The sequence below is a fragment of the Rhinichthys klamathensis genome, unplaced genomic scaffold, assembly GCF_029890125.1.
Source record: "Rhinichthys klamathensis goyatoka isolate OS25496 unplaced genomic scaffold, OSU_Roscu_1.1 h1tg000325l_1, whole genome shotgun sequence".
Lineage (NCBI taxonomy): Eukaryota > Metazoa > Chordata > Actinopteri > Cypriniformes > Leuciscidae > Rhinichthys > Rhinichthys klamathensis.
Genome location: NW_026606840.1, coordinates 1,653,816 through 1,679,088, shown reverse-complemented (window position 1 = coordinate 1,679,088; position 25,273 = coordinate 1,653,816). Strand labels below are relative to the sequence as shown.

General features: G+C 38.8%; 1 protein-coding gene across 1 annotated transcript in view; it reads left to right on the top strand.

Annotated features, from left to right (window-relative positions):
• The window catches only part of nr3c2 (nuclear receptor subfamily 3, group C, member 2), an 88,199-nt gene that overhangs the window by 29,887 nt on the left and 33,039 nt on the right, over positions 1 to 25,273 (top strand). The window contains exon 3 of the mRNA XM_056271710.1: positions 25,055 to 25,182. Coding sequence (XP_056127685.1) covers positions 25,055 to 25,182 — 128 coding nt within the window. The remainder of the gene's footprint in view (positions 1 to 25,054; positions 25,183 to 25,273) is intronic.

Genomic DNA, 25,273 nt, shown 5'->3' with positions numbered 1-25,273 from the left:
GATCTACTCTAAATGTTGTAAAGCCCTGCTTTAGTCAATCACAATTGGCTAACACTGAAGTCAGATTGACAGTCACATGATTGGCCGTTTGTGTAGAGCGATCTCCCCCACACACCCCACCCAAACAAAAACTCTTCGTATCTGAACAAGCTGAATCAAATTTTGACGAACGTAAGCAGTTTGGATGAACTATGAAAGGATTCAGAGCACTTCAGTGAGTTTAGTATAAGGAAAGAGTTAAATGCAAAAATGAAAACTGGTCTGATCAAGCAACTTTAAGAAGATCTGTATGCTAGCCGTGCTATATCTAAGGGTTGACTTTGGGTTGAAAGGCATAGAGTCAAAACAGATGCCACATACACAAAACTGGAGCGAATAAGTGGAACACGTTTTGGAAGAAACGCTGGAGTTGCTCAACAAAAACTTTATTGGCACTTTAATGGAAATGAAAAAAAAATGGAAGAATCAATAGAATGTAGGTTTTAAAATAGTTCAGCCATGACTTATCATAGATAAAATAAAATGACCTATAATACCAAGTGCACAGTTTCTCAGTGTTTATTATATACTGTATGGGGTGCATTAGAAGGAACATCAATTAGTGTCACTTTTACTCTGTTGTGACTATTAATATGCTGCACTGAAAGATGCAATTTTAAGTCACCATGGAATCAAAATTGACCATTCTTAATTTTTTTTATGGAATATTGCATTATTTATTATAAATTGTTTATCTGTGCACATCATTATTTTTATTTTTCTGTTTGTTTGTTTATTTATTTCATGTGCCCTCGTAATTTTTTATCAAAATAACTTCCCCTCACATTTGCAACATCTTCTCTTCTCTTTTTTTTTCCCGATGATGTACCCTGTGTCAGGTTTTGGGTCGGTGGAAGTAGCGAGGACTCAAGTGCAGGAAACAATGGCTTTTTTATTAATAATAAAAATAAAACAAAATGCAAACAAAAACTACCCCGAGGGGGAAAACAACACTGACACTGACAACACTGGCAAGACAAATTGACAGGAGAGCACATGGCACAAGGAAACCCATGACAAACCATGTGCTCACACCAAACATGATAAAAACACAAGCACATGGCCAGTAAAACATATCACAAGCCATGTGCTAACACAAAACGAGACATGAACACGCAGCCAATGAGAGCACTCATAAGCCACGCGTTCACACAAAACATGACGACATGAAAGCACAAGACAAAACATGACATGAAAGCACAAGACAAAACATGACATGAAAGCATGCGTCCGATGTAAACACGAACCGTGTGCTACACAAAACACAACAACACACGCGGACAGAAAAGCGTACGGTCCGAGCGAACTCGAAACCGCACGCTCACACGACAAGACAGAGCGCACATGTGCGCTCACAACAGAATACAAACACGTGGAGCATGAATGTCCGAATCCCGACACAGAACCAAAACCAAACTAGACTGACGTGCCGGGATCCAAACACCACACTCCGCACATGTAACAAGGCATACAGACAAGAGAGCGCACGGCTCGAGATCGCTTGAAGCCGCGCCCACACAAAGACATGACAAAACAGGAGTGTCAGAGCTCTGTCACAAAACCAAGAAATAAACTAGACAGAAGTGACAGAACCCTGACAATCTGTCACTCACATGAATCAGCAATGGCAAACCACTACGATCCAACCATCCAATCAATTCCCGATGGACAAAACCAAGTCCCGCCCTACATCTTTTCTTGTTCGAGAAGCCGTTTCTCTCTAATAACAATACGTCACAATAGGGAAGACAAGACTATCACAACTTCCGTTTCATGTCAATTTTTAGGAACTACACAATGTTGCATTTCATATAGCAACTCACTTTTATATCATTCTTAGACTGAAATTAGAAAGAAATTCTTTTTATCTGACTCTGTCTAGCCAGTTATTTATTTATTTATGACAATAGGTACTGCAGTGGATCCTGGCTGGCTTTAAGGCTGCCTGTGCACAGCCCAGTTTTAGAGAGTACCCAAAGATCTAGTACCAGGTCACCTGCCTTTGAATTGCTGTCACATATGCTAGAGACATATCCCAGGAGACTCCCGTAGTTAGCCAAAGACAGAGATTAAGATCTGACAGCCAGTTCCGTATGCACGAGACAGACTTGAGGTTTAACGTAAAAGCTTGTCTGGAGGTGCTAAATGGAAAGAATTCCCGTCTGATCCCTGGAGACTGGCAAAGGGAGATGTGCTCCAAGGGGCAGCCTCACCTCATTGGAGGCTGGTCATTACCAGTGTGTTCTTTGGCAGGGAACCTCACAGAGAAAGTGGCTGTTTTTCCTCAAGAAATGTGTTAGGTTTTCCTATAAAAGTCTGTGGGTGTGGGCAGCTCCCATGAGGCTAAATACACCAAAGATGAGTCCACAGACTGATGCGGTGTCAACTCTGTAAAAAAAAAAAAAAAAACTAATAATTCAAATCTACAGTAAAAAGCCTGTGGAGTAAGGTTAGGAAAAAGATGCATAAAGATAAGTGTCTCATGTTCCCATTTTTGTGTGTGTGTGTGTGTGTGTGTTTAAAGCATTGTTCTAATAGTGATACTTCTCACCTTGTTGTACAACTACTAATTAAACTGGGGATTTCACAGTATACAAGAAGCAACATGCAAGGAGATAACAAGAAATGTGTGGTATTTTTGTTTTCAAACCTCATTTCGCACTGGGAATTTTCACTTTCACAGGGAAAATATAAAATAATATACACCATCAAATAAAGAAACCCTTTATTGTTGTTTATGTTAGCACTTTAAATAGCTACAAACCTTCAAAAGGTAATTACAAAGGCAATAAAAAAGAAACATAAACCACTATACCACAAGATTACTTTTTTTTTTTTTAGGCAAACTTCCGATCAGAACTTGGTAGACTGTCCAATTTATGTCCCTTTTTTTCTTTTCCTGAAAAGGTTGGAATTTAAAAGCCTGGTGCTGGGTGTCTAGAGCAAAGCCCGTGCTTTATTTTCCTCCACTCTGTTAAAACAAAGCGAGATGTACCAAAGGCCTGTCCTGGTGCCTAAATATTTATGAGAGGAGCGGATGATGCTGTGTATTTACCTTCATTGGCAGTCTTGCTTTAGTATACCTCAAACAAGGAGGCACAGTGTTAGCACAGGATAGTACAGCTAGGCTGGAATTCATCCCACAATCCTCCAGGATGGAAAATATGGGGAAATATTTAAAAGCCTGGAGTGTATTTGGTTGGGCTCTTCTTTGTTTGAGCTGTGTGCTCCCATGTTAGGATTCATTAAAAGTTCAGCGTGATTCAGAATGAATATGTGGCGATGGAATCATCCTTCAAGACGGAGGGGTAGCGAGATATCTGCAGATATCCCATCTCTCCCTTCTCTGTTATGTAACCGGCCCTCCTGTGGTCTCTGACTCAGTCTATTTGTGGTGTCTAGAGTAAGATAAGAGTGCTATTGCAACCAGAGCTTCTCCACCTATTTATCCTTCCCCTTTCTATCATGTTGACATATGGCACATGTGAGTTTTGCTCGAGGTTATTAGGTACAGGTACTGAGAGACTATTAAACTGTTTCAAAATGATAGAGCCTTGTTGTAAACCAACCCATCTGAGTATATTTAGCTTATCATTTACCTGTCCTATCTGATGTAGAGCAAAGGACACTAACATTAGGTAACATTACTGCATTAACTTATCACAGTCCACAATGTATATGAGCTAACTGCCTCTCTTTAGTATGAACATGGGCTTCATTTCAGTCGCCATTTCGGTTGTAGTAAATATTTCTCTAAATTGATCTTAACCATTGTATATCTCTTTCTTAGACTCCTGCATGCTAAATTATTATAAGGGGTGTCGGTGTTGATTAATTAATTAAGTGAATTTCTATTAATTGCATACAGTATACAGTCCACAATAATCCATTTGGCAATTTAGTTGTCAGTCTTTCTGAAGCAGACTTAGGGGATGTTAAAACAGAATGTGTGTTTGCATTCCATCTGCATTATTTGCGGTTTATCGTTAAAAAAATGTCACTGGGCGGTACCCTTTCAAAGGTACACCTTTACCTTATTTACCACTAAAGGGTGCATATCAGTACTTAATAGTATATTTTAGTATCTTTGAAAGGTTACTTTTGTACTGTTTTTCTGAGAGTGCATGGTTACGTAGTCCCACACATGAAATGCTGAAGAAAAAATAGATACCGTGGCCATGAATTAAGAATTTGTTCCCACAACTTATTCATTTGTGGCAACGTTTGTCCCCCTATTTCATGTAAATCATTTTACTAATCTGTTACTTCGTTTTAATTTAGTTAATTCATGGCCACAAAAAAACGTTGTTTTTTTTCCCACCGGATGTCATGTGTGGGGCTCCGTACATGTTGCACCATGAACACATTTGCAAAAGTAGTTTTAACTTACATCTCAAGAGCCTTTTATGTTTTTGCTCTGTCTGCTTTTAAACGCAAGAAAATGTCCTGTGTAATGCATCCTGCTCTTTGTTAAGTGTGGTTTGACAAGAAACGTTGTATGTAGTAGTAGTGTAACGAGGTACGGCTGAAGCAGAGATGAGGCAGGATCCAAATGCAGCACACACTTTATTTAACAGACCACAAACTATGGAAATTAGACTGGGTACAGGACTCGGGACCAGGATACGAGAACAGGAACAACCAACATCAACGTTAACATGCTACAGCGAACTGTAAGACATACAAGAACTCACAAAGACGAGGCTGAAACACAGGGCTTAAATAATCAGGGACAACCGAGCTAGACAAGATAACAAGGGGGCGTGGTTAATCAGAAACACCTGGGATAACTAATAGACAAGACGGAACCATAGAACCTGACAGGACACAAAACTCACACCGTGACAAGTAGCTGGTGGGATGTGGTGTATGCTTGTTTTCAATAAAAAGTGTAATTGCGAATTTATCTCACAATTCTGATTTTTTTTCTCATTTATATCTCTCAATTCTGAGAAAAGAGTCAGAATTGTGAGATATAAACTTGGAATTGCAAGAAATAAAGTCAGAATTACGAGAAATAAACTCGGAATTGAGGATGTATAAACTTGGAATTGAGAGAAGGGATCAGTGGAGGCTGGTGAAAAATATTGTAGGTGGGGTTGTTTTTGCGGGGGGTCTGGGAATTAATTTTTTTTTTTTTTTTTTTTTTTTGTAGATGTGATTTCCTGCATTCTGGTGCATTTTAGGCCATGTCCCTTGCCTATACCAATAAAAGAACTTAAACCAGTCAATACCAATGGTCTAAAAAGACTATTAATTTAAGTTACACATTCTACATTGATTAAAAAAGAAAATCAAATGTGTTTTTTAATGGTAGTATTATTTTATACAGAAATAAATTATTTATAAATTCAGATGAGAATAAAGGTAATGTTAATTTTAAGGAAAACAAATATATTGTTCTGAAATATAGCACATTAATTTTAAATTCATTCAGGTTCAATTACCAAACACACAATCTTAATTTAATTTAAAGTAAACAATACATTTAAAATATATGGGTTATATGCAGATTTTGAAAAAGAATATATATATATATACAAAAAGACAAGGCCTTAAACTTAAACAAGGGTTAAACTCTTGTCACTGTAACAGACACACACTCATTTTCTCGTTTATCTCCTATTTAACTGAATTTGGGGCTAGCTTAACTCTCACGGCTACATTAGTGCTACTCGACGTCGCCGCGCCGCCATGCTGCACTCGTACTCCTCTCTGAGGTAAATGTCCCGTGGTGCGCAGCAGGTGCACTCCTCTAATCTTGGTACTACGGGTGATATTTTCAGAGCCCCCAAACCATAAAATTCGACGACGATGATTGGCGAAATATAAACTTTTTTGCATAGCAAACCGGGGAACCATTGGCTTAAATTCCAGCACTGTAGGGCTGAGCGAATTGGAGCCCAGGGAAGACAGCCTATTGGCTATTACTACACCAACATGATAAACGTAACGACGTTGAAAAAGTGAATGCAAATATCATTCTGGAGAGTTCTAAACACATTCTAAAGTAAAACCATTATTAGAATGCAATTAACAGATTATTTTTCAAAATGAGAGATTGTGGAAAATATTGTAATACAGCAGCCGCACACTCAAAACACTGTGCAAGATCAATTTATAGCAAGCTTTCGGTCTTGCGACCTTCTTCAGGCAAAATGAGAGATTGTAAAAAATAAATAAAAATAAAATAAAAAAAGGCAGGCAGGTCGGCGGGAGGTCGGCGCCCCAGCGCCCTCTATGGGCGGGCCGCTGCTTGAGAGATATAAACTCGGAATTGCGAGATATAAAGTCAGAATTGCGAGATATAAACTTGGAATTGCGAGATATAAAGTCAGAATTGTGAGATATAAACTCGCAATTGCGTGATATAAAGTCAGAATTGCGATATGTAAACTCGAAATTGCGTGTCCACCCACGGTGCCGCCATTTGGTTTTCGAATGCGACAAAAGTGTAACCAGTTCTAACGCAATAGCAAAAGTTCGAGCAAAGCATGCAAACTGTTCTATTGTTGGTTGCACAGACAAGCACAGAACATTATTTGAACAAAAAATTTCATAGCTGTCTTATAAAGACATCAGGGAATTGTGTCAACTTGTGTAAAAGTTAAACATGATGGTCCATGCAAGTCTATGAGATTAATCAATGTAACTCCACATTTATGTAGGCTAGTTGTTGTAACTACACAAAAACTAGCCTTCATAAATGTATCCACTAACCATTCAGAAACGTCCAGGTGCACTCTAAAACTCCGCTACTGGTTATTTCTGAGATTTTGGATGACTGATATTTAATGTTTTGTTATTGCCAGAGTATCCGAAGCTTGTGTAAAGGATCGACCTTCTTCTGAACGGGTGGTGGGGACCAGCAGCTCATTTGCATTTAAAGGAACACACAAAACAGCGTGTTTTTGTTCACACCCAAAAATGGTCAAGCTCTAATTTTGAGCTGAAATTTCACACACACATTCTGGGGACATCATAGATTTATATAACATCTTGTGAAAAGGGCCTAATATGTCACCTTTAAAGGTCCCCTGACATGGGGTTATTTTATTATTTTATAATGTGTCCTGGGTTGCCCTTATAGTGTTAGTATGTTTTTTAGATCAAAAATAGTCATAATTTAGAAATAAAGGCATTTTTCCTAGCCTGATTTTAGCCTCTAATTTGAACTCTCTGTTTGAAGGGGCGTGTCTGCTGTGGGATTCAGTGTAACCGCCCACTGCTGTGATTGGCTAACATGCTTGCATATGAAATAGCTATGTATTACATGTGAAACTCTCTTGAATACTTTTACTACAGCTATTATGCGTTTTTACTATTACAGCTATCGAGATTAACGAAGTTTTTAAAGTATTTAGATCTATTCCCATCACATAAAATGTTGCCGTGATGACTGAGCATTGAGCAAGCAGATGACAGTCTGTTGATCGCGAGCATGAATATCTTATCATTGCAACGCAGTTCCTGCACTCTCTCTAATGCTTTCACCAATGCACACGATGATATACATACAGTAAGAGCTTCATTGTGCAGTGTAACGTGCGTCATTGATTTCATAACGAGTTGTCCAGATAAACTCGCGCGGTGTGGAAAGATTGTTCTTTGATCGCTTTCTGTATAATTTGTTCACAATTTAAATAAGATTATTTTCATCCTACTATAAAAGAAACGATGTGAAGTTGATATTTTAGTCACTGGCTTGACTTATGCATAAACAGTATTGAACGATTTATTTTGAGAGAAAGATTACCTGTCTGAACTTGAACAATTAGGCCACACATCAGAAATTGTTGCTTGGTAGCTCGATCGATTTATTTTCAGACGTTCATCGAGGCCAGCTCTGTATTGGCCCAAGTTGAGGAAACAGTCGTCGGTGAAATGTTTGGACCATACAAAACTTTGGGAAGTTGTGTCGGCGCATTTCCAGAGAAAATAAAATTAACCCATTGTTTCTTCAGAGGCTCGAATGAAGGAACTAAAAAATACTTTTGTGTTCATTTGTACATCCGAACACTGATCAACTGCCATGCTTCGCTCGTTTGCAATCCATGATATCTCTCGGGGAAAAACTCAAATCGTGCTCGCGCGTTTGTACTTCCTAGCTCATTTTCTCATGGGCGAGCCAAATTCTCTGGGCGGGCAAAGCAGAGAAAGGGGAGGTTACCTTTCCTCCGTATGACGTCATACGGAGGAGATTCAAGATCAGCTCGTCTGAGCTTTCATTTTCTCAAAGGCAGAGGAAGATAGCTAAAGCTCGGTTTACACCGATTGAAATTTCTAGCCACTGGGGGACCATATACAGGCTAGGGGAACTCATATTAATGTTAAAAAACCTCAGAAAGTGAAAATTTCATGTCAGGGGACCTTTAACTAGCAGATGCTGATGTCTGTATAAACATTTAAACATGTAACCTCTCATTACAGCTCACAGTTACTGTTGGCTATATGAGTGCATAATTATAGAAATGTGCTGGAAAGTCCTTTAGACTAACCATGTATTCACAGCAAAATCAATGTGAATGTGTCCATGTAGGTTTTGGTGCAATCTGACCTACAGAGGCATTATATGGAGTGGGGCTCAGTGAGCATGCTCAGATTTAGTGGCGCTCTGGTGCTGACATCACCTAGAAATTGCTTATCCAAGGTGACATGTCTACCCAGCAAAGGGCAGATAGTGCATGGCCGCAAATATTTCACCTTATTAAATATACATCGACAGGCTCGAGTTTTAAGGTGGTTCAAGGTTACACTGGCAGTGTAACTTGTTTTATTTTTGACATTTTTAGATTGAATGAGAGTTATGCTTCAAACATAGAAAGAAAAACAGACAGAGAAGTAGAGAAAACGATGCACCGAAAAAGAAAACGGAATCATAAAATCAGAGTGAAAAAATGAGGGAGAGCAGCAAGTATGTTCCTAGAAAGCATCCAGATTCTGTCTCAGGCACATGGCTTACACGTGTCTTAGTGTGTGACGCAGAGCGTGACACATCAGGTGGAGTTGGTTTGCTGCGGGCACTGGATGGGGCATTGACCTTAGTGCCTGTCAGACTGGGTGGCATTTCTGCAATAGGATAGATCTCCCGCTGCTATAGTTTTGTTAATGTTAATGTTAAACTTGCCACAGTAATTTCTGTTATTTTCTCCTAACTGTAAAATTGTGGTTCATGTGGTAATATATAAACCTTGGTCTTGGTGAAATCTATTCTTTTTTTTACTGTATTACATTAGTAGTAACTGTATTACTACTTTTATAAGTACTATATTACATTTTAACAGGGGGGTTCAATGTTCAGTAATGGTAAAACATATATTACATGTAATTTAAATGCCATTAAAAAATCTTTTAAAACAGTTGACCCTGTTGAAAGTCATGGTATAATTTGCTCACTGGCTTCAACTCATTTTGTTTAAATCAAAAATTAAAATCATTAAAATCAAAGTGGTCAAAAAGTCTAATGAACTCACCACAGTCGTTGATGGACCCACTTTTATTTGAATAAAAAAATGAAGGCAGCAAGTAGACTTTAAAATTTTCTAAATTCAAAAGACACTTTTCTAAATTCAAAAGATATGATTGTGAGGGACTCTTTCATAAAATAGAAAGGCAGCTATATTTTTATGCATAAACACAACACATTTATACTATGTGAGGGAAAATATTTAGTGTCATATGGTAAAGACAACTAAATAAATAGAATAATTAGCTTTTATATTGTACTAAAGCAAACTGTTAAAATATGGAAGATAGTCAAGTTGACAGCTTATCTGAGTGAGAATTCTTTTTTTTTACAAAATGTCTTGGTTATAACTAACCTCTGTTCCCTGAGAACAGGGAACGAGACACTGCGTCGATGACCCTGTGGGGAACACCCTCCACGTGAAACGGTGTATGAAAAGCTATCCAATCACGGCAATCGATACTGACTGGCGACAGCCTATGATGTCACTACTAGTGTGACCCGGAAGTATAAAAGGGGCGCCTAGAGAACATGTCATCCACTTATTGTCTGAAGGGACTGTTCAGCAGGCATCCCCGAGGCATGGTGAACGACGCAGTGTCTCGTTCCCTGTTCTCAGGGAACAGAGGTTACAGTCGTAACCTAGATGTTCCCTTTCGAAAGGGAACTCACACTGCGTTGATGGCGCTATGGGGAACGATATTCAATCCCACCACGCTGAAGGGAGTGCATGCCAATTATGGCTTGTGACAGAAACATCAGAAATGGCAGAAACGTTCCCCCTTCGGGTCACATACAGGCTGTCAATGACATTATTCCCTATGGCCACTGCTCAAGCTATAAGCCTCAAAGTGGCCTCCAAACAACGGAAGACCTACCAAGGCCGCTCAAAGGCTTGGAACCAACAGCTTCCATGGAAGGGGTTCCTTTAAGGGAATATGGCCAGGGGTTTCGAAAGGAGTCCCATCCAGTCACTTTCTGAGGGGAACCTAAAGTCAACCCCACATGCCACCAGGGAGGCTGACCTGGTCAAATTTACTGACTTAGTCTTGCCAACAACCTGTCTGTTTCCTAAACAGAGTCTCTCACAAAATCATTTGCAATTAATGCCAGTTGTTCACTCACAATCTGGATCATAGAGACTGGTATCCTGGAGAGCAGAACTCAGCATAGCACTTTCAAACCCTTGCAAATGAGGGGAGTGACTCTACAAAGTTCGATCCTGGATCTACACAGTGCTTCAAAGCCCTGTGGAGGCTGGGCACTCTAAAGGGACCCTAATAAGGGGGGCGCCTCCAGCTCTTGGGCTGATCTAACAGGGAGGCCTCGTGAGAGTCCTTCGACCTTCCGACCAGACTTAGGGAGTTAGGTATTCAAACAGAGCGATCCTCAGATAGATTCTGGAACACTATGCTCAACCTGATAAGTACTGACCAGGCTCTGGGCTAAAATCAGGGAGGCTCCATGGGGCCTGCAACATGATACTTAATGGCTTTGCAATGCTAAGCATCCAACTCGTTGGGGAGCCGCCTTCAAGGAGGCCTGTTAAGGCCTAACTACTTGATAGCGAGGATGTTAGCAGAGCTAGCCTTCAGAAGCCTAGGTGCTCTCACAGACATTTCTGTGGGCCTGTTTAAACTTATTTAACATTGCCAACAGGCAGTGTACTCAGCAGAAGTGCGATCGATCCTTTAAAGCAAGGAGAGTACAATCTTACGCTACCGGAGTATCGAGGAGGCCTACTGTAAGGCCTACAGCTTCGAATGTCTCGGGCGTCAGCCCGGGCAGTGCTTTGGCTCTAAGGGAGCATGCTAAACCACCCCAAGTGGTAGGGAGTAACTAGTCTGTCTCTACCTGAATCTGGGTGGTTAAAGGTGATAACATATGAGCTATTGGTAGCAAAGTACTCTAATTAATGACCCTAACAAGGGGAGAACTATCAGCATGACCCTGAAGGATGTATCAGGGTCGAGGCCTATTATCTTGTAATTTTACTAGACAGATTTTATATTTTCTACTAAACCCAAGGGAATGGAGGCCTCAGTAAGTGACCAACGACATTCAACCTTATGACTTGATTTCTTATATTCAGGGGGCTCAGAAGAAATATCCCTTTTAACTTAAGGCCTTGCTGCCAGCTACTACACTCGATGCTGTAAATGGCGGAGGCCTGAGCACACTGCTTCTTACTATCTAGAGAGAAAGACCTGACAACGCCCATAGAAATCTGCATGGGAGGCTTTTTGAAGGTAGCCTGCTACCTATGCTGCTATCTACCCTGTTACACCACTAGCATTTACACCTTATGCAAAAGGCGGGCCTTGGCCAGACAACTCTTGAGTAAGAGGGGGCTAGTACTAGGAAAAAATAGATTTACAGTAATAAAATCTCCTGATGCTACACTCAGATACTAAGAAGCTCGTGGCGAGAAAGCTTAGCAGACCGCCACCAAAAATCCAACCTGTTCACTACCACAGACTGGCACTACACACTATATAAGCCTGATGACTCTAAATCAGAGGAGGCCTATGGGAAGGGTATGCATAGCCTACCTATATATGGGAACTTCAGGGCCCTATTTCTACTCCTATAAAAACCCTACCTAACACACCCCTTAATACTTTCTAACAGGGAACCGAGGTCTACTGTTCAACCTTACTAAAAAACTCTTATGAAGGTAGGAGACCTACAGACCTCAACCTGCTGCCCGTAGAGCGATGGCCTAGACAACATTCACTAAATGGAAGCCATCACCATAAAGAGCTCGAAAGACCATACTTACTACCAAACCCCACGCCAGACCTACAGAAGGGTTGCACATTGAAGGAATCACTCATCACAGGTCCAGCCTCAGGGCTGATGCAAGAAGCGCCTGGGGTGTAGGAAGTGTGCAGATTCGGACCGCAGTGTTATGCAAGATTTAATTCTGCCGAGCGTGCTTTTGCCTCTCTGAACTTTCCCATCACCGTCTCGACGGAGGTGCCGGAAAGTTCAGAAGGCGACACTGATGCATTGAGAAGAAAAGCTTTCTTTATCCCCAATGTCATCCAAGTTCAACCACAGATGCCTATGCCTGGCCACCATTGCCGCCATTGAGTTCGTCCGATCACGGCGGCTGTTTGTTTTGGTGGCCCGGAGAGCTAATCTGTAGTGCGGTGCAGCTTGTTTCCACTGCGTCAGGGGAAAGACCCCGACCATGGTCCAAATTTTTCAGGAGATCAGCGTGGTATGCTTTCAGCACAGCCATTGTGTGCAAGGCATCACCAGCCAGACCAGCCATCGCGTATGCCCTGCAATTTAAGCGTGATGTTTGTTTAAAAGGCAGGGCCAGAGCACTTAGTGTCGATGCCTCTCTAACCGTGAGATTGTTCGCGAACCTCTCGTCAATTGAGGCATCGACACATACTCGTGTTCGGTATCCCTCAAGAACTGATCGTGCTTGCTCTGAGCCCAAACACTAAATGCACAAGTTCTGTGTCATCAAGTGTCAATATCTTAGACACGGATCCACACACTTCCTGAAGCGTTTTTCACAAGTCATGATTACCTTTTGAAGTTTCAGGTTGAAGCTTACAAACAAAAAAGTCCCTGAAGACAAAAAGAGGATGACATGTTCTTTAGGCACTCCTTTTATACTTCCGGGTCGCACTAATAGTGACGTCATAGGCTGCCGCCGGTCAATATAGATTGTCGTGATTGGATAGCTTGGACACCGGTTCACATGTAGGGCGTTCCCCATAGCGTCATCGATGCAGTGCGAGTTCCCTTTCGAAAGGGAACTATATTCAGATGTTTTTTTAATAGAATAATATAATTAATAGAATAAGATAATTAAAATCATCATGTTTTCTGTTAAAAAGCAGAAATGAACAGAATTATCATTCAGTTTGGTGAAGAAAAGGATTGTTAAACATATATAATTTATATTTTTTTAGTGCACACATTAACTACGGCAGCCTTTAAAATTATTTTTGTTGCAAATTGTCTTAGATGATATCATTGACTGTTTTGTAAAAAGTGCTTTTGGAGCCAATGAAATCTCCAATGATGTTGATTCTCCATGTAAGATTTCGCTTTCAAATTATGTTGTCCATAATGATTATTGAACTGGATTTAATTAAACCAAAAAAGTATTTATTGTTGTTTGTAAGCAACGAGAACTATTTTGAGATTTTCTAGTGGTCTGTACGTACATGCTTCATTGGATTTCTTGTGCAGGTGTAGCATTGTTCTTTAAACCTCCATATGGTCCAGTAATCCTCCATCATGCACATACTACATCTGAAAAAGGTCATGAAACAAGGACACTGGTGGTCTAAAGTGACATGTGTGTGAGATGTTCTGATAATGTTCTTTTACGTTTTGTACCGTAATCCCAGAACCCTTTGTGCTTCAACTCAAACAATACCCCATTAGGATTTATGCATCTTGCTACAGACTGAAATTGTGTTAAATATAGACAGCAATGAGAAATATCATAACTCATGGGACAAATATATACAAAGGGAAACATAAATTATAGCTTTACATCTGTAGAGCTGATATTCATCTCTGCAAGACTGATATCCACACATGCTTTTATTAACTTGTGAGACCAAATCCTATTTCGAATTTTAATAATAAACCTGGTTATCAGGCACATTTTTATTTCTGGTTGTTCGCCCCAGTGGCTCTATTCCTAAGTCAAGTACAGTCGAACTTGAGACTGTACACAGCCAGTTGGCTCACATGCTGCGAATTAGATGGCTTAAGTCCAGTGGTGCTCCTTCTCATGGCTTATGTTTATGTGTGTGTATGTGTGTGTGGGGGGGTCATGGTTTCACGTGCAGTAACTCTTCGCAAGGCACTGATCATTATCTATGCATCCCTTAAACACAGTTGGCAGAGGGTTGAGATATAGATAGAGCTCAATTTCGCTTCTTCTGGGTTCAATAATAGAAGCTTAATCGACAGTAAATGTGGCATAATGTGGTTGAAAAATGCAATCAATTATTTTGACTCGTCCCTTAGCTTAAAAAAAAGAAAATCTGACGTTTGAGGGTTTAAAGGAATATCTCACCCATTTACTCACCCTAATGTAATTCCAAACCTTTATTACCTTCTTTCTTCTGTTGAACATAAAATTATAGTAAGATATCTTTTTTTTTTTACCAACATTCTTAAAATGTCTTCTTTTGTGTTCCACATAAAGTTTCTGTCATACAGGTTTGGAACACCTCATGAAGATTAAATTATGACAGAATTTCATATTAAAAGGGTCCCCTTAAAGGGTTTGTGCCATTCCGTTGTCACGGCCAAAACATTGTAAAATTGAATATAACTTTACACAGAAAATGTTGGCAAACATTTCTTTTCCCCACACTAAAATCATGTTAACATATTTTATTTACTTCTTGTGGCTATACTTCTGAAAACATTTACAGTTTCTATAATTCCTTCACTTCTCAAGATTTTTGCTTTTAAAAAAAAAGCAAAGAAGGAACAAATAAAAAATATTTTTTGCGTTAATCAACATTTTGGCAAATGCTGTAGATTGACCTTAACTTTGAGTTAATAAAGCAAAAGCAGGTGACTATTCATTCATTTGTATAGGCAGAATTAAACTCTTTGAGGAGTAAACACCAAAAGCAGGTGTTAATTAGTATCTCATTGAACAGCTTGACCTGTCATGTCTGCAAAGACATATATACAGCATGTCAGATGACTCATAACTCAAGCATTCTAATGCACATCTGTTGCTGATAAGGGCTGGTATGATATTTTGATTCTTCTTCTTAGCGAGACTGCAAACTCAACCTTATAACTCAGTCGAAGTGTCCACTTGCTGCCCTTGAGCAAGCCTTGTTCAATGAGTGTGTCATTACAGCTGTGTGACTTTGGCCTCAGGCCGCACGGTTTACGGTGAGCACGCACATAATGTTGCATTGCTACGCTGTCCAAATGCAGCTCTGAATCGTTTGACCGGCTGTCAGACGACTCCAGCAGAGTCATGGCCCCTCCTGAACTCCATTGTTTATTGTTTCATAACATAAACATGCAGCCAGAATGCAGTCTTCATATGTTTCTTGAGCACAAAATCATCATAGAATGATTTCTGAAGAATCATGTGACACCGAAGACTGGACTAATGGTGACTTCTGAAAATTCAGCGTTGCCATCACAGGCCCCAAACTTTTGAACAGGAGTGTACTTTATAAACACTAAGCTTTTAATTGTCTTAACCACAAATTATTGGTCAGGAGATTAGCTGAATTTAAGCAAATGCACTAGCTGTACTTAAAAAGTCATTGCTGTCAGAAATAGGTTGCATGGTGATGCTGCATAGCGAAAATCTGCTGAAAAATATAATAATAAATGTATCTCTACCACAGTAAAACATGGAGGAAGAGGTGTCATTTTTAGTTGCTGGTATTGGTTAGCTACTTTACTGTGAAAAGTCATTCAATGCATTGGAGTACAGGAGAATATTGCAGAATGACTTGTTTCCCACTAATGAAAAGTTGTTATCTAAAGAGGAATGATCAGATGTTATTTTTCAACAAGACAATGCCCCTGCCCAAACTGCAAAGACAACCAAGAAATGGCTAGAGAACAAGTCCCATCAGACTGAGTCCTAGATTTGAACCCTATAGTGAATATTTCAAGACTTCAGATACAAAAGTCGCTAAACTCCACCTCCATCAACAATGAGATAAAGATATTGAGCGAATGCTCTCCGCACATAGTAAACGTTCTTTCGCTTCAAACCCGCTAAATCCTAGCCTCAGCCCATTTAGAAATACCGGTTCATTGGCAGACACCTCTAAACACCACTTCCCTTTGCCAGCAAAAGCCTCTAAGTTCAACCAACCAGAAGATGCGAATCGAATCATATAATTTCAAGATGAATGATGCCAGCTTTCAGTTGTCGAGCTGCAAGTTTTTATCCTGTTTTAGATTAAACAAGATGGAGGAGTATGATGAAATGGTATTTTCATGTGGTGGTTTCAGTCACTGGCAAAATGAAACATCATCAACCTCATAATTCTGCTCATTCTAAAAGGCTAAATAAAACCATTAAAGTGGCAATGACATGATTTCGCGAGTAGCATATAAACACAACAGTGTTTCGAGTGCTGCTGTAACTGACAGAAACGGACATAACCTACATTAAAGAACAGCTCTATTCCACACATGACAAGGTGAGACTGTTTACTATGTCTTGTCCAAAGACTTAGAGGTTTTTGCAAAAAAAGCACACATGGACTTAGCTTAATCAAATTTGTTAAATAGTACCATTGAATTGACTAAAGTGACGTTTTTCAAAATAAGACATTTCAATAACTGACTAATAACCTTTTCGTTGCCATTAAAGTGAAATGACTGAACCTAATCTCAAACAAGCTGGGAGACATTTTTCAACTACTTATGAACAGTTTGAAGCCATTAACATTGTCCTGTTTGGGACAGGGTCACTCTTCTTCCTGTAAAAAGCAGTCTGTAAGTTTGCCCACATGGTTTAACTTTTAAAAGTTACTTTATCTACAGCATTTCTGCAGTTAATTTCCTGACCAGTGATTTGAGATTAAAATGGTTAAGACCATTAAAAGACAACAAAATATTTTGCCAATTTTGGCTTGGCCAAGTAATTCTGCTTATTTGTATCATTGTTTACTAGGATTTTTTTTTTTTTTACACTTTTTATAGGGCAATTTTTGGCATAGCTTACAGTAAAATGAATTCTATATCCGTCTGGATTTAATATAACAGACACATTTTTTTTTTTTTTGTTAGTGACTGACTAGGTATTAGAGGTCCATCAGTATGTCTCCTTCAGGTAAGCTAACACACTTCAGGGATTTAGCTTCCTGTTTGTCCTAGTCAACATAAACCCAGTCTGGAGGTCATAAGTGAATCAGGGCTATGTTTCTGAGTCTGTGCCTAAACTAGTCCACCAGAGGCAAAGAGGTGCTCACACTGCATTCAGTGGAAACAGCTCATTGTGAGTTCACAAGTTCACCCATGTCACCAACACAACGGATTTGTGGCATTTTTGCACAGTTGTATGTGTACAGGCTTTCACGAAGGTCTGTTTATATCTCCAGGCTCAACATAAGCCAGATTAGTGTAAATTGTGCAGCATATCATTCCAAAGGTGCTGAAAACAGGACCTCATATGGGTTTTAATGCATGAATTAGGTGCTAAGGCTGGTTGTTGCTATTTGCTGAGAAAAAAACTAAATATTAGAAAGATCCTAACATTTGTGTAAACCCTTATCTGAAGCAGACAGAAATCTGATTATTTTAAACGTAATCATTGCTTTGTATAACTCTAGTTTTATAACACTGATTATCTTTTTTTTAATCTTTCTGGTGAAGTATGGAAGCCCATTTCTGCCACAGGAAAAAAAACAGGCTTAGTTAAATCATAATCGTGACATAAGACCTCAAAATTATGAGATACTAGGTCACAATTAAAAAATGATGAGATAAAAAGTAATAATTAAGGCAAATTTTTATTTTATGTCATTATGACTTTGTATATCATAACTTTTTAGCTCAAGTATGCTACAAGTATGTACTGCTTAGTATGTCATCATTTCAACCATTATTTTATTGTTATAATTATGATTTAGCATCTCATAATTTAAACTTTATGTCCAAGCATGATATTTTTATTTCTTATGAAATGGGCTTCCATATAGATAAAAAGCTCTTTTTTATTTTCTGAGAAGTTTGGAAGATACATATTGAAGGGCTAATCCATCAAAAAAACCTGAAAATGATTTACTTCATGTTGTTGGCTGCTGGTGGTATTAGTGGGAGGAGCATTGTGATTCTAGAGAGCATCTGATTGGATAAAACTGTCATGTAGGTTACCTTAAATCTAATGCCAGACATGGACTAAAAGGCACAAATCTTTTAAAAAAAAATATTTTTTATCTAATTCTTTTTATTTGCATATAAGATTACAATCTGTGTGGTTGTCTTAGTTAATATACTGAACTTTGCCCGTAGTGATAATAGAGATAATGACAGATAAAGTTGGCAGCAGGAAACATCATTGCATCATTGTTGATGTTTTCAGACTGACACATCTGGTGTTGACCACTGGGGTATTAAATGAGATTCTGTCTCCGTGGCTCTGCTAATAGATGGCTGTTCATTCTCTGTCAGGCTTCGTCACGCCTAGGGAAATAATATTCATGCTAATGAACATCAATTGATTTAGATGAACTAGTTAGGTGAGTAACACAAGATGAGCTTGCCCTAAGTCATTGATCAGGACATCTCAAAACCTTTTTTTGTTATAGAGGGGATTAATAACCAGTGTACAGCATCTGGAAACAAGCGCACGATTAGCTCAAAGCAATCACTTTTTTTCTATTCAAATAATCCATTATATAGTTTAATTATATGGACCACTCACTTAAGGATGCAAAACCAATTCATTACACTGGTGTGTCTGATGGGAATAAAAAGAAGACTGGATATCAGCAAAGTTATAAAACTGAGTTCCCTGAGGCTGTCTGCCCTAGGGAAGATAAAACACGTGGCACTGTCAACAATCCTTGTCTATCCAGTTCTTCTATATTCTCTTCATTTTTTTTTACATGAATAAAAAGCACACAACTTAATAATTGGCATCCAAGTGCAACTGTGTTAAAAATAAGGATGTCAGATTCATAGTTTACTTGTTTGTCAGTCTTGCCATACCTGCAGGGCTCATGTTGACAGACTGAAGTGCCAGTCCGCACTCACTATTTACATGCTCGACATTGTAATTGTAAAGGAAACGGCATGTTTCCAAATGTTTCTCCACCCAATGTCAGATCAAGTGTGTTTACAAATTTTGGTGAATATTCATGCCTTGAAAATCACTTGCACTGTGCATCTGACTAACTGTAAATTAACAATATATGAATCAATTATTACTCAGATCTTTCTGAACATCTTGCACGGCACATGCATTTACATAATCAATGTGCGATAGTAGCAATGACAGCGTCTACACCCTTTTCTGTTCTAATGAGGCAATTCACTAATGAGAGAAATTCTAAGTGTAGTTCTTGAAAAAGTCTTAAGACGTTCTCAAATATTTTCTTAGAAACATCTTTTTGTTTTTCTCAAGGAGAAAATTATTGTCTTTGATGTTATCTAGTGGTTCTTGCTGAAGACTTGCTGATCAACTCAATGAAAAACACATCAAAGGCCTTTTTATTTCTGCTCTGCCTGCAGATTACCGTAATAATCATAATAAGCATGCACACTATTTTCGTTGCAGCTGGCCTGACGAGAGTTCAGCACTCTGTGTTGTGTTTTTTAATGTACAGTACCATGCATTTTAAATAGGTATGTTTTAAGAGCCTGTCTGAAGATGAAGCGGTCTGTTGCATTCATTTGTGCATGTGTCTTGCGTGTGTGTGTGTGTGTGTGTGTGTGTGTGTGTGTGTGTGGCCTGGTAAACCCTACATTATGGGGACAAAATGGCAAAGATGGCAATATCCAAAATCCTTGTCCTTGTGGGGACATTTTTTGGTCACCATGAGAAAAACAGATTATAAATCATACTTAGTGATGTTTTCTGTAATAGGTTTAGGGGTAGGGTTAGTGTAAGGGGATATAATATACAGTATGTACAGTATAAAAATCATTATGTCTATTGAAAGTCCCCTCAAAACATTAAAACACAACATGTGTGTGTGTGTGCTGCTAGAATTCCTGTCTATGGGCACTTTTATATGTGCTGAATGCTGCCGCAAATTGTTGTAATTATAAAGTTAAAAATGAGGTCCCTATTTGGCTTGTTTGTGGAGTTGTTACTGAATTTCGATTTCAGCAAAAAGTCATGCCACATACGTATAATCATGACCAATTATTGTCTACATTATCATTGGTGTCACTTCAGAGTTCTTGTGCAAATCTAGTAATAGTAATTTATTTTGTGTAGTTAATGCTTAATATTTGAAATAACCCAATTCTTTAAAAAAAAACATCTTAACTTTTATTTATCCAAACTTAGATATCCAAAATTTAAGAGGTTATTTACCTTTTTGATTCACTTGCTCTTTTGGATGCCTGAATTAGCTTTTTTGTTGTTGTTGCAAGAAATCTATTTCATAATTGTTTCACAGATTCTTTTTTTTTAAAAAAATTTTATTAGTGTGGCAGCCATATTGGGCAACTCATTTCAGATGAAGAATATATTAATTCAGGTCATGGTATATTAAGATAATATAAATGCATTTTACACGCACTCACTGACGTTGCAGTTGACCCTTTGGTAGATTCAGGTCTTAATAGCACTCTGGGGACCCATAATTCTCTGCAGGCCGCTCTGCGTATAGTGCGTGGAGTAGGTGTCGTGATAATGTTTAGGCTGTCTCACTTTGGTTATGTAAGCCGTTTGTCCTCTATCCTGTTTGTTTTACCTAATCTACCTTTAGCTTTTGCCGCATTCCAAGTTTTGTTACATAAATACTCTAGACCAAAGAGGAGGTGGCTGTTTGCACAATGAATGGTGATCCTCTTGAAGCTGAGCAGGACTCATTTTCTCTGGCGTTGGTTAGCATCTGTACATCTGTGTGCTGTGAAGTCTGATAACTTAACACCCACCTTAACTGATAGAGAACCTCTCTAATGGTTTAAATTCAGCGTAACTATCGCTGCATGTTCTATTTCTGCCCATTGCTCTGCATAGAGCCAGGAGAAAGACTGCTGCTTTAGCGCTCTGTTGAGATTGATACATGACAGAGCTCCCGCACAGTGCATTCGAGCAGTTATATGGTTTGTTATTTTTGCATTCCTGATCCATCTGTCAGTCTTCTTTCTCAACCGTGCCAGTATCTTTCTGCAGATCTCAGCTGATGCTGCAGCACGTAAGCAGCAATAAATATTCACAATCCAAATAATATAGCGGATGCCAAAACCTTGCACTCCCCTAGTTTTCAAGTACATGACCGCTAAGTGGTCACTACCGTTTAAATTTACAATTACTTCCTTAGAAATAATTTAGATTGTATAATTGCACAGGGAACAATAAGTAATTCTGTATAAGGGTGTAGCATCGTAAAAAAAAAAAATCCTTCCTGTCTGTCCTTGAAACTTGGTTATTAAGTACTGTATTATGTCTCTTGCACTGACATTTACATAAACGACAGTTTCTGCTGAGCGAATGCAATTGACTCATTCCTACTGTGCAGTTTATTTATATATGAAATTTACTAATTTAAAAGATAGAAAGTGCTAGATTAATTTCTTATCATTACATCATAATTAAATTAACATGAAATAAAACTTGTTTTGAGTGGATATTGCTATTTTTGTCGTGTCCCTTGGGGCTTTGCATTAACTATTATGCAAATATTACAAGTATCTACTTCATTTATATATATTTCCCCCCACCCCCATTTTAAGATGGGACCCCCCCCCCCCCCCCCCCCCCCCCCCCCCCCCCCCCAAAAAAAAATATTCCTTAAATTGCTAAACATGGCCATATTTTTTTATATATATATAGTATTTTCAGTTTACAGTATTCAAAAGGCATTGCATAACAGGAATGACCCAATTCATATTAAAGTCATATTAATGCAGGGCAATTTGATAATGCAATCAAAACAGGGCTTCGGAATCCTTCAGTATTTTGAGTAAACCACTCGCTTACAGAGGTATCTCTAAATATTTTTTATGAAATCTGAAGATGAAAAGGCATATCTACTGCTTTGTGCTTGTTTTTCTTCAAAAAAAAAAAACCAACATCAAACCTAAAGCTAGAAAAATTGCCATTTGATCTCAATTCATTGTAAGTCTACTCTAGTTAGACTGCAATTGTACATACGATGGATGAGAAATCCGAACATCTGTAGATAGTTACATCTGTCCTCACTTAACCCCAGACCTTTTTTCTTATTACCTTCCTCATTACCTGTCTGTTTTCCAGAGAATCACTTCAAGCCTTGTTTACTTACAGCACCATCTTACATAACATATAAGATATTTTATTCTTTTATCAAAGAAAGGCCAATATGTTCATGTTTTGATGTCAAAACCCAACATGACATCATGACTTTGCGTAAACATAACACGCCACTTTCAGTCAAGTGGCGTGTTATCTATACGCATTTTGAGCTATCCGTGTGTATGTCCACGCCGAAATCTTTTGCGTGTATGTCTACGCCATTAAATGTCCGAGTGATTCCGCGTGTATGTGTACGCCATTAAATGTCCGAGCGAAACGAAGCAAAATCTATATCTACATCTTTGGAGCGATATTTTTTTTCCTAGGATGGTAGGAGAAGACTCATAAATGGTATTAACCCTAGTGACGGGTAGGTTTAGGGACGGGGTTGGGGTAGGTCATATATTTATATATACATAATACAGTAATATAACGTTAAGTCAAAGGCGTTGATAAACACGATGAAAAGCGATTATGCGTGTTGATAGCACGCCAAAAATGGAAATACGAATTGGCGTGTCATACATACGGCATTTCATGAGATCAGTCTGCAAAACCAGAGAATTATTCAAAGCATTCAACATCTAACGTAAACTCTGTTTGTCAGGTTTTCTTAATGAGCAGCTTTTGATAGTTATCAGCATTATTGTATACATGAAAACTCACTCACTGACCGCATAGACAAGGGTTACTTCAATAACACACAGTCACATGTAGATGGCAAAAACAGAAGTGAAGTTTGGAATCAAACTTCTCTAACTTCTTCTAAGAGAGGAGAGGCAGGTCAGGCATTCACTTTATTATCTATACCAATGAGAAATCCACCAGCTAAAGTACTTGTCATCATTAATTGGTGTTTTTCTTTTAAACATTAGACACAACAGCACCAGTCTCACAGTATGCCGGTCATAAGGGTGCTCTGTTTCATAACAATGAACGCTGACCTACTTCCTGCAAAAGCAGTCACCTTGTCAGCTCTTTGCTTCGTCTTTTTCTTTTCTACTCCATGGTGTAGAGCAAGAGAAAGAGGGGCTTGCTGAACAGTTTAATAAAGCTAAACCTCTCCACATCATGCACAGCGAGCGTTGTGGTGCTGCCGGGGCGATTAGCTCACCAGGGCCTGCCAATCGACTCCCTCGCAGGAGCCCCCTGCTAACCGGCTAACAAATTGAATGTGTGTTTAGACGGACGAGGGAGAATTAGATCAGCTCTCTCGACTGTGTCAGAAAGATGCTGTGAAGTTACTACCCGCACCAGGCCTTGAGAGGGACCGTGCCTCTGAGACCCAGAGGCTTGTTAAGACTCAAGGATGTTGTCAGAATGCTAACCAGACAATTACCGTGCACTACTGATTAAAACGAGAGCACACTCATTATCAAAGTTGGGGCGGGGGGAGGTACGTGCTAAGCCTATCTTGTCGTTAACGTATTGTTAGAGCCTTACTGTTCATTTTAAATTAGCTCTGCTATGCGTGTTTTCTATAGGTGTCTTTCAAAGGGTGACTTTCACCCGCTCCACAGGGCATCCTTATAAGAGGCTCTGCCCACTCAGGCTATGTCAGGTTTCACTGGGCAATTTAATCAGATTTCTGCCAAGTCAGCCAGACTATTTGGAGTATGTGCTTCATTTTCAATGTTTCAATTTCATTTTGGAGGGCAGCGGATATAAAAATCATTCTCCCATTTTCTGCCACTTAATGTTGTTCAGTATTTATTTCTGTATTTTAAGACTCCAATGTTTTGAAAGCGGAATATTATATATGGGCGCACTTGTGTAGATGTTGTACAGTCAGACTTCCTGAATGATCTGGAGCAAAATTGTGAGACATACGTTATGAGTCAGTGACATATGCCGTGCCCTTTGGGTGCCCAGTAACAATGTGGGAATTACGTGATTTCTGCAGTGCTAAAATGGTTGGGCTCAAACGGCCCTGTAGAGCAGGACAAACTTAGCTCAAACCTGGGGTGTTATTTATGGGTTATTTTATTGAAATAGGCAGGTCAATGACATGGCGGTATTTATTTTTTGTCCTGGGTCTGTTAATTTGTGAATTTAATCTATTAATTATAATTATGCAATGATATAATATACAGTAATTTATTGCTTATTACTATTACTTCTACTACTACTTGTAATAATAATAATTGAATAACTTCTGTCAGAACATGCGCAATCAACATGCAGAAAAAATACCTTAAAATTTGCAATATTTTTAATAATTGAAAATAATGATTAAGATGTCTACCCTATTCAGTGTCAAATAAAATGTTTATCATATATTTATCACAAGACCATTTAGCGTTATTAAATTGAATCTTTACAATGGTATAAAGGTTTTACAAAAACTAGATTTAAAACAAATATTTTCTCTATTTTATCTTGGAAACCTTTTTTTTTTTTTTACTTCCATTTATCTTGTTTATTTTCCAGATATTTTCAAATATCAAATGCTTTAAGTTGTTTTGGTCATTTCTACAGTTACCACTGCAACACATACAACAGAGCTACTGTATTTCTTAACATGAGAACATTGCGTTATATCGTCAATGTGGTTTGTCACTTAATGTCTCAAGTACAATTTACAGGTATAATTTGATTTGCTCTTATTTCAGTGCGTCTTTGAGACACACGTCTTCGACAGCCAAAGTGTGTCTGGTGTGTGGAGACGAGGCGTCAGGATGTCACTATGGGGTTGTTACATGTGGAAGCTGCAAAGTTTTCTTCAAAAGAGCAGTAGAAGGTAAGACTCTCATCTGCATTCTCTGACTTATATTTCTCTCTTGCTGTTGAGAAATGTCTTTATGTCATATTAACAGGATGAATCCTTGCTG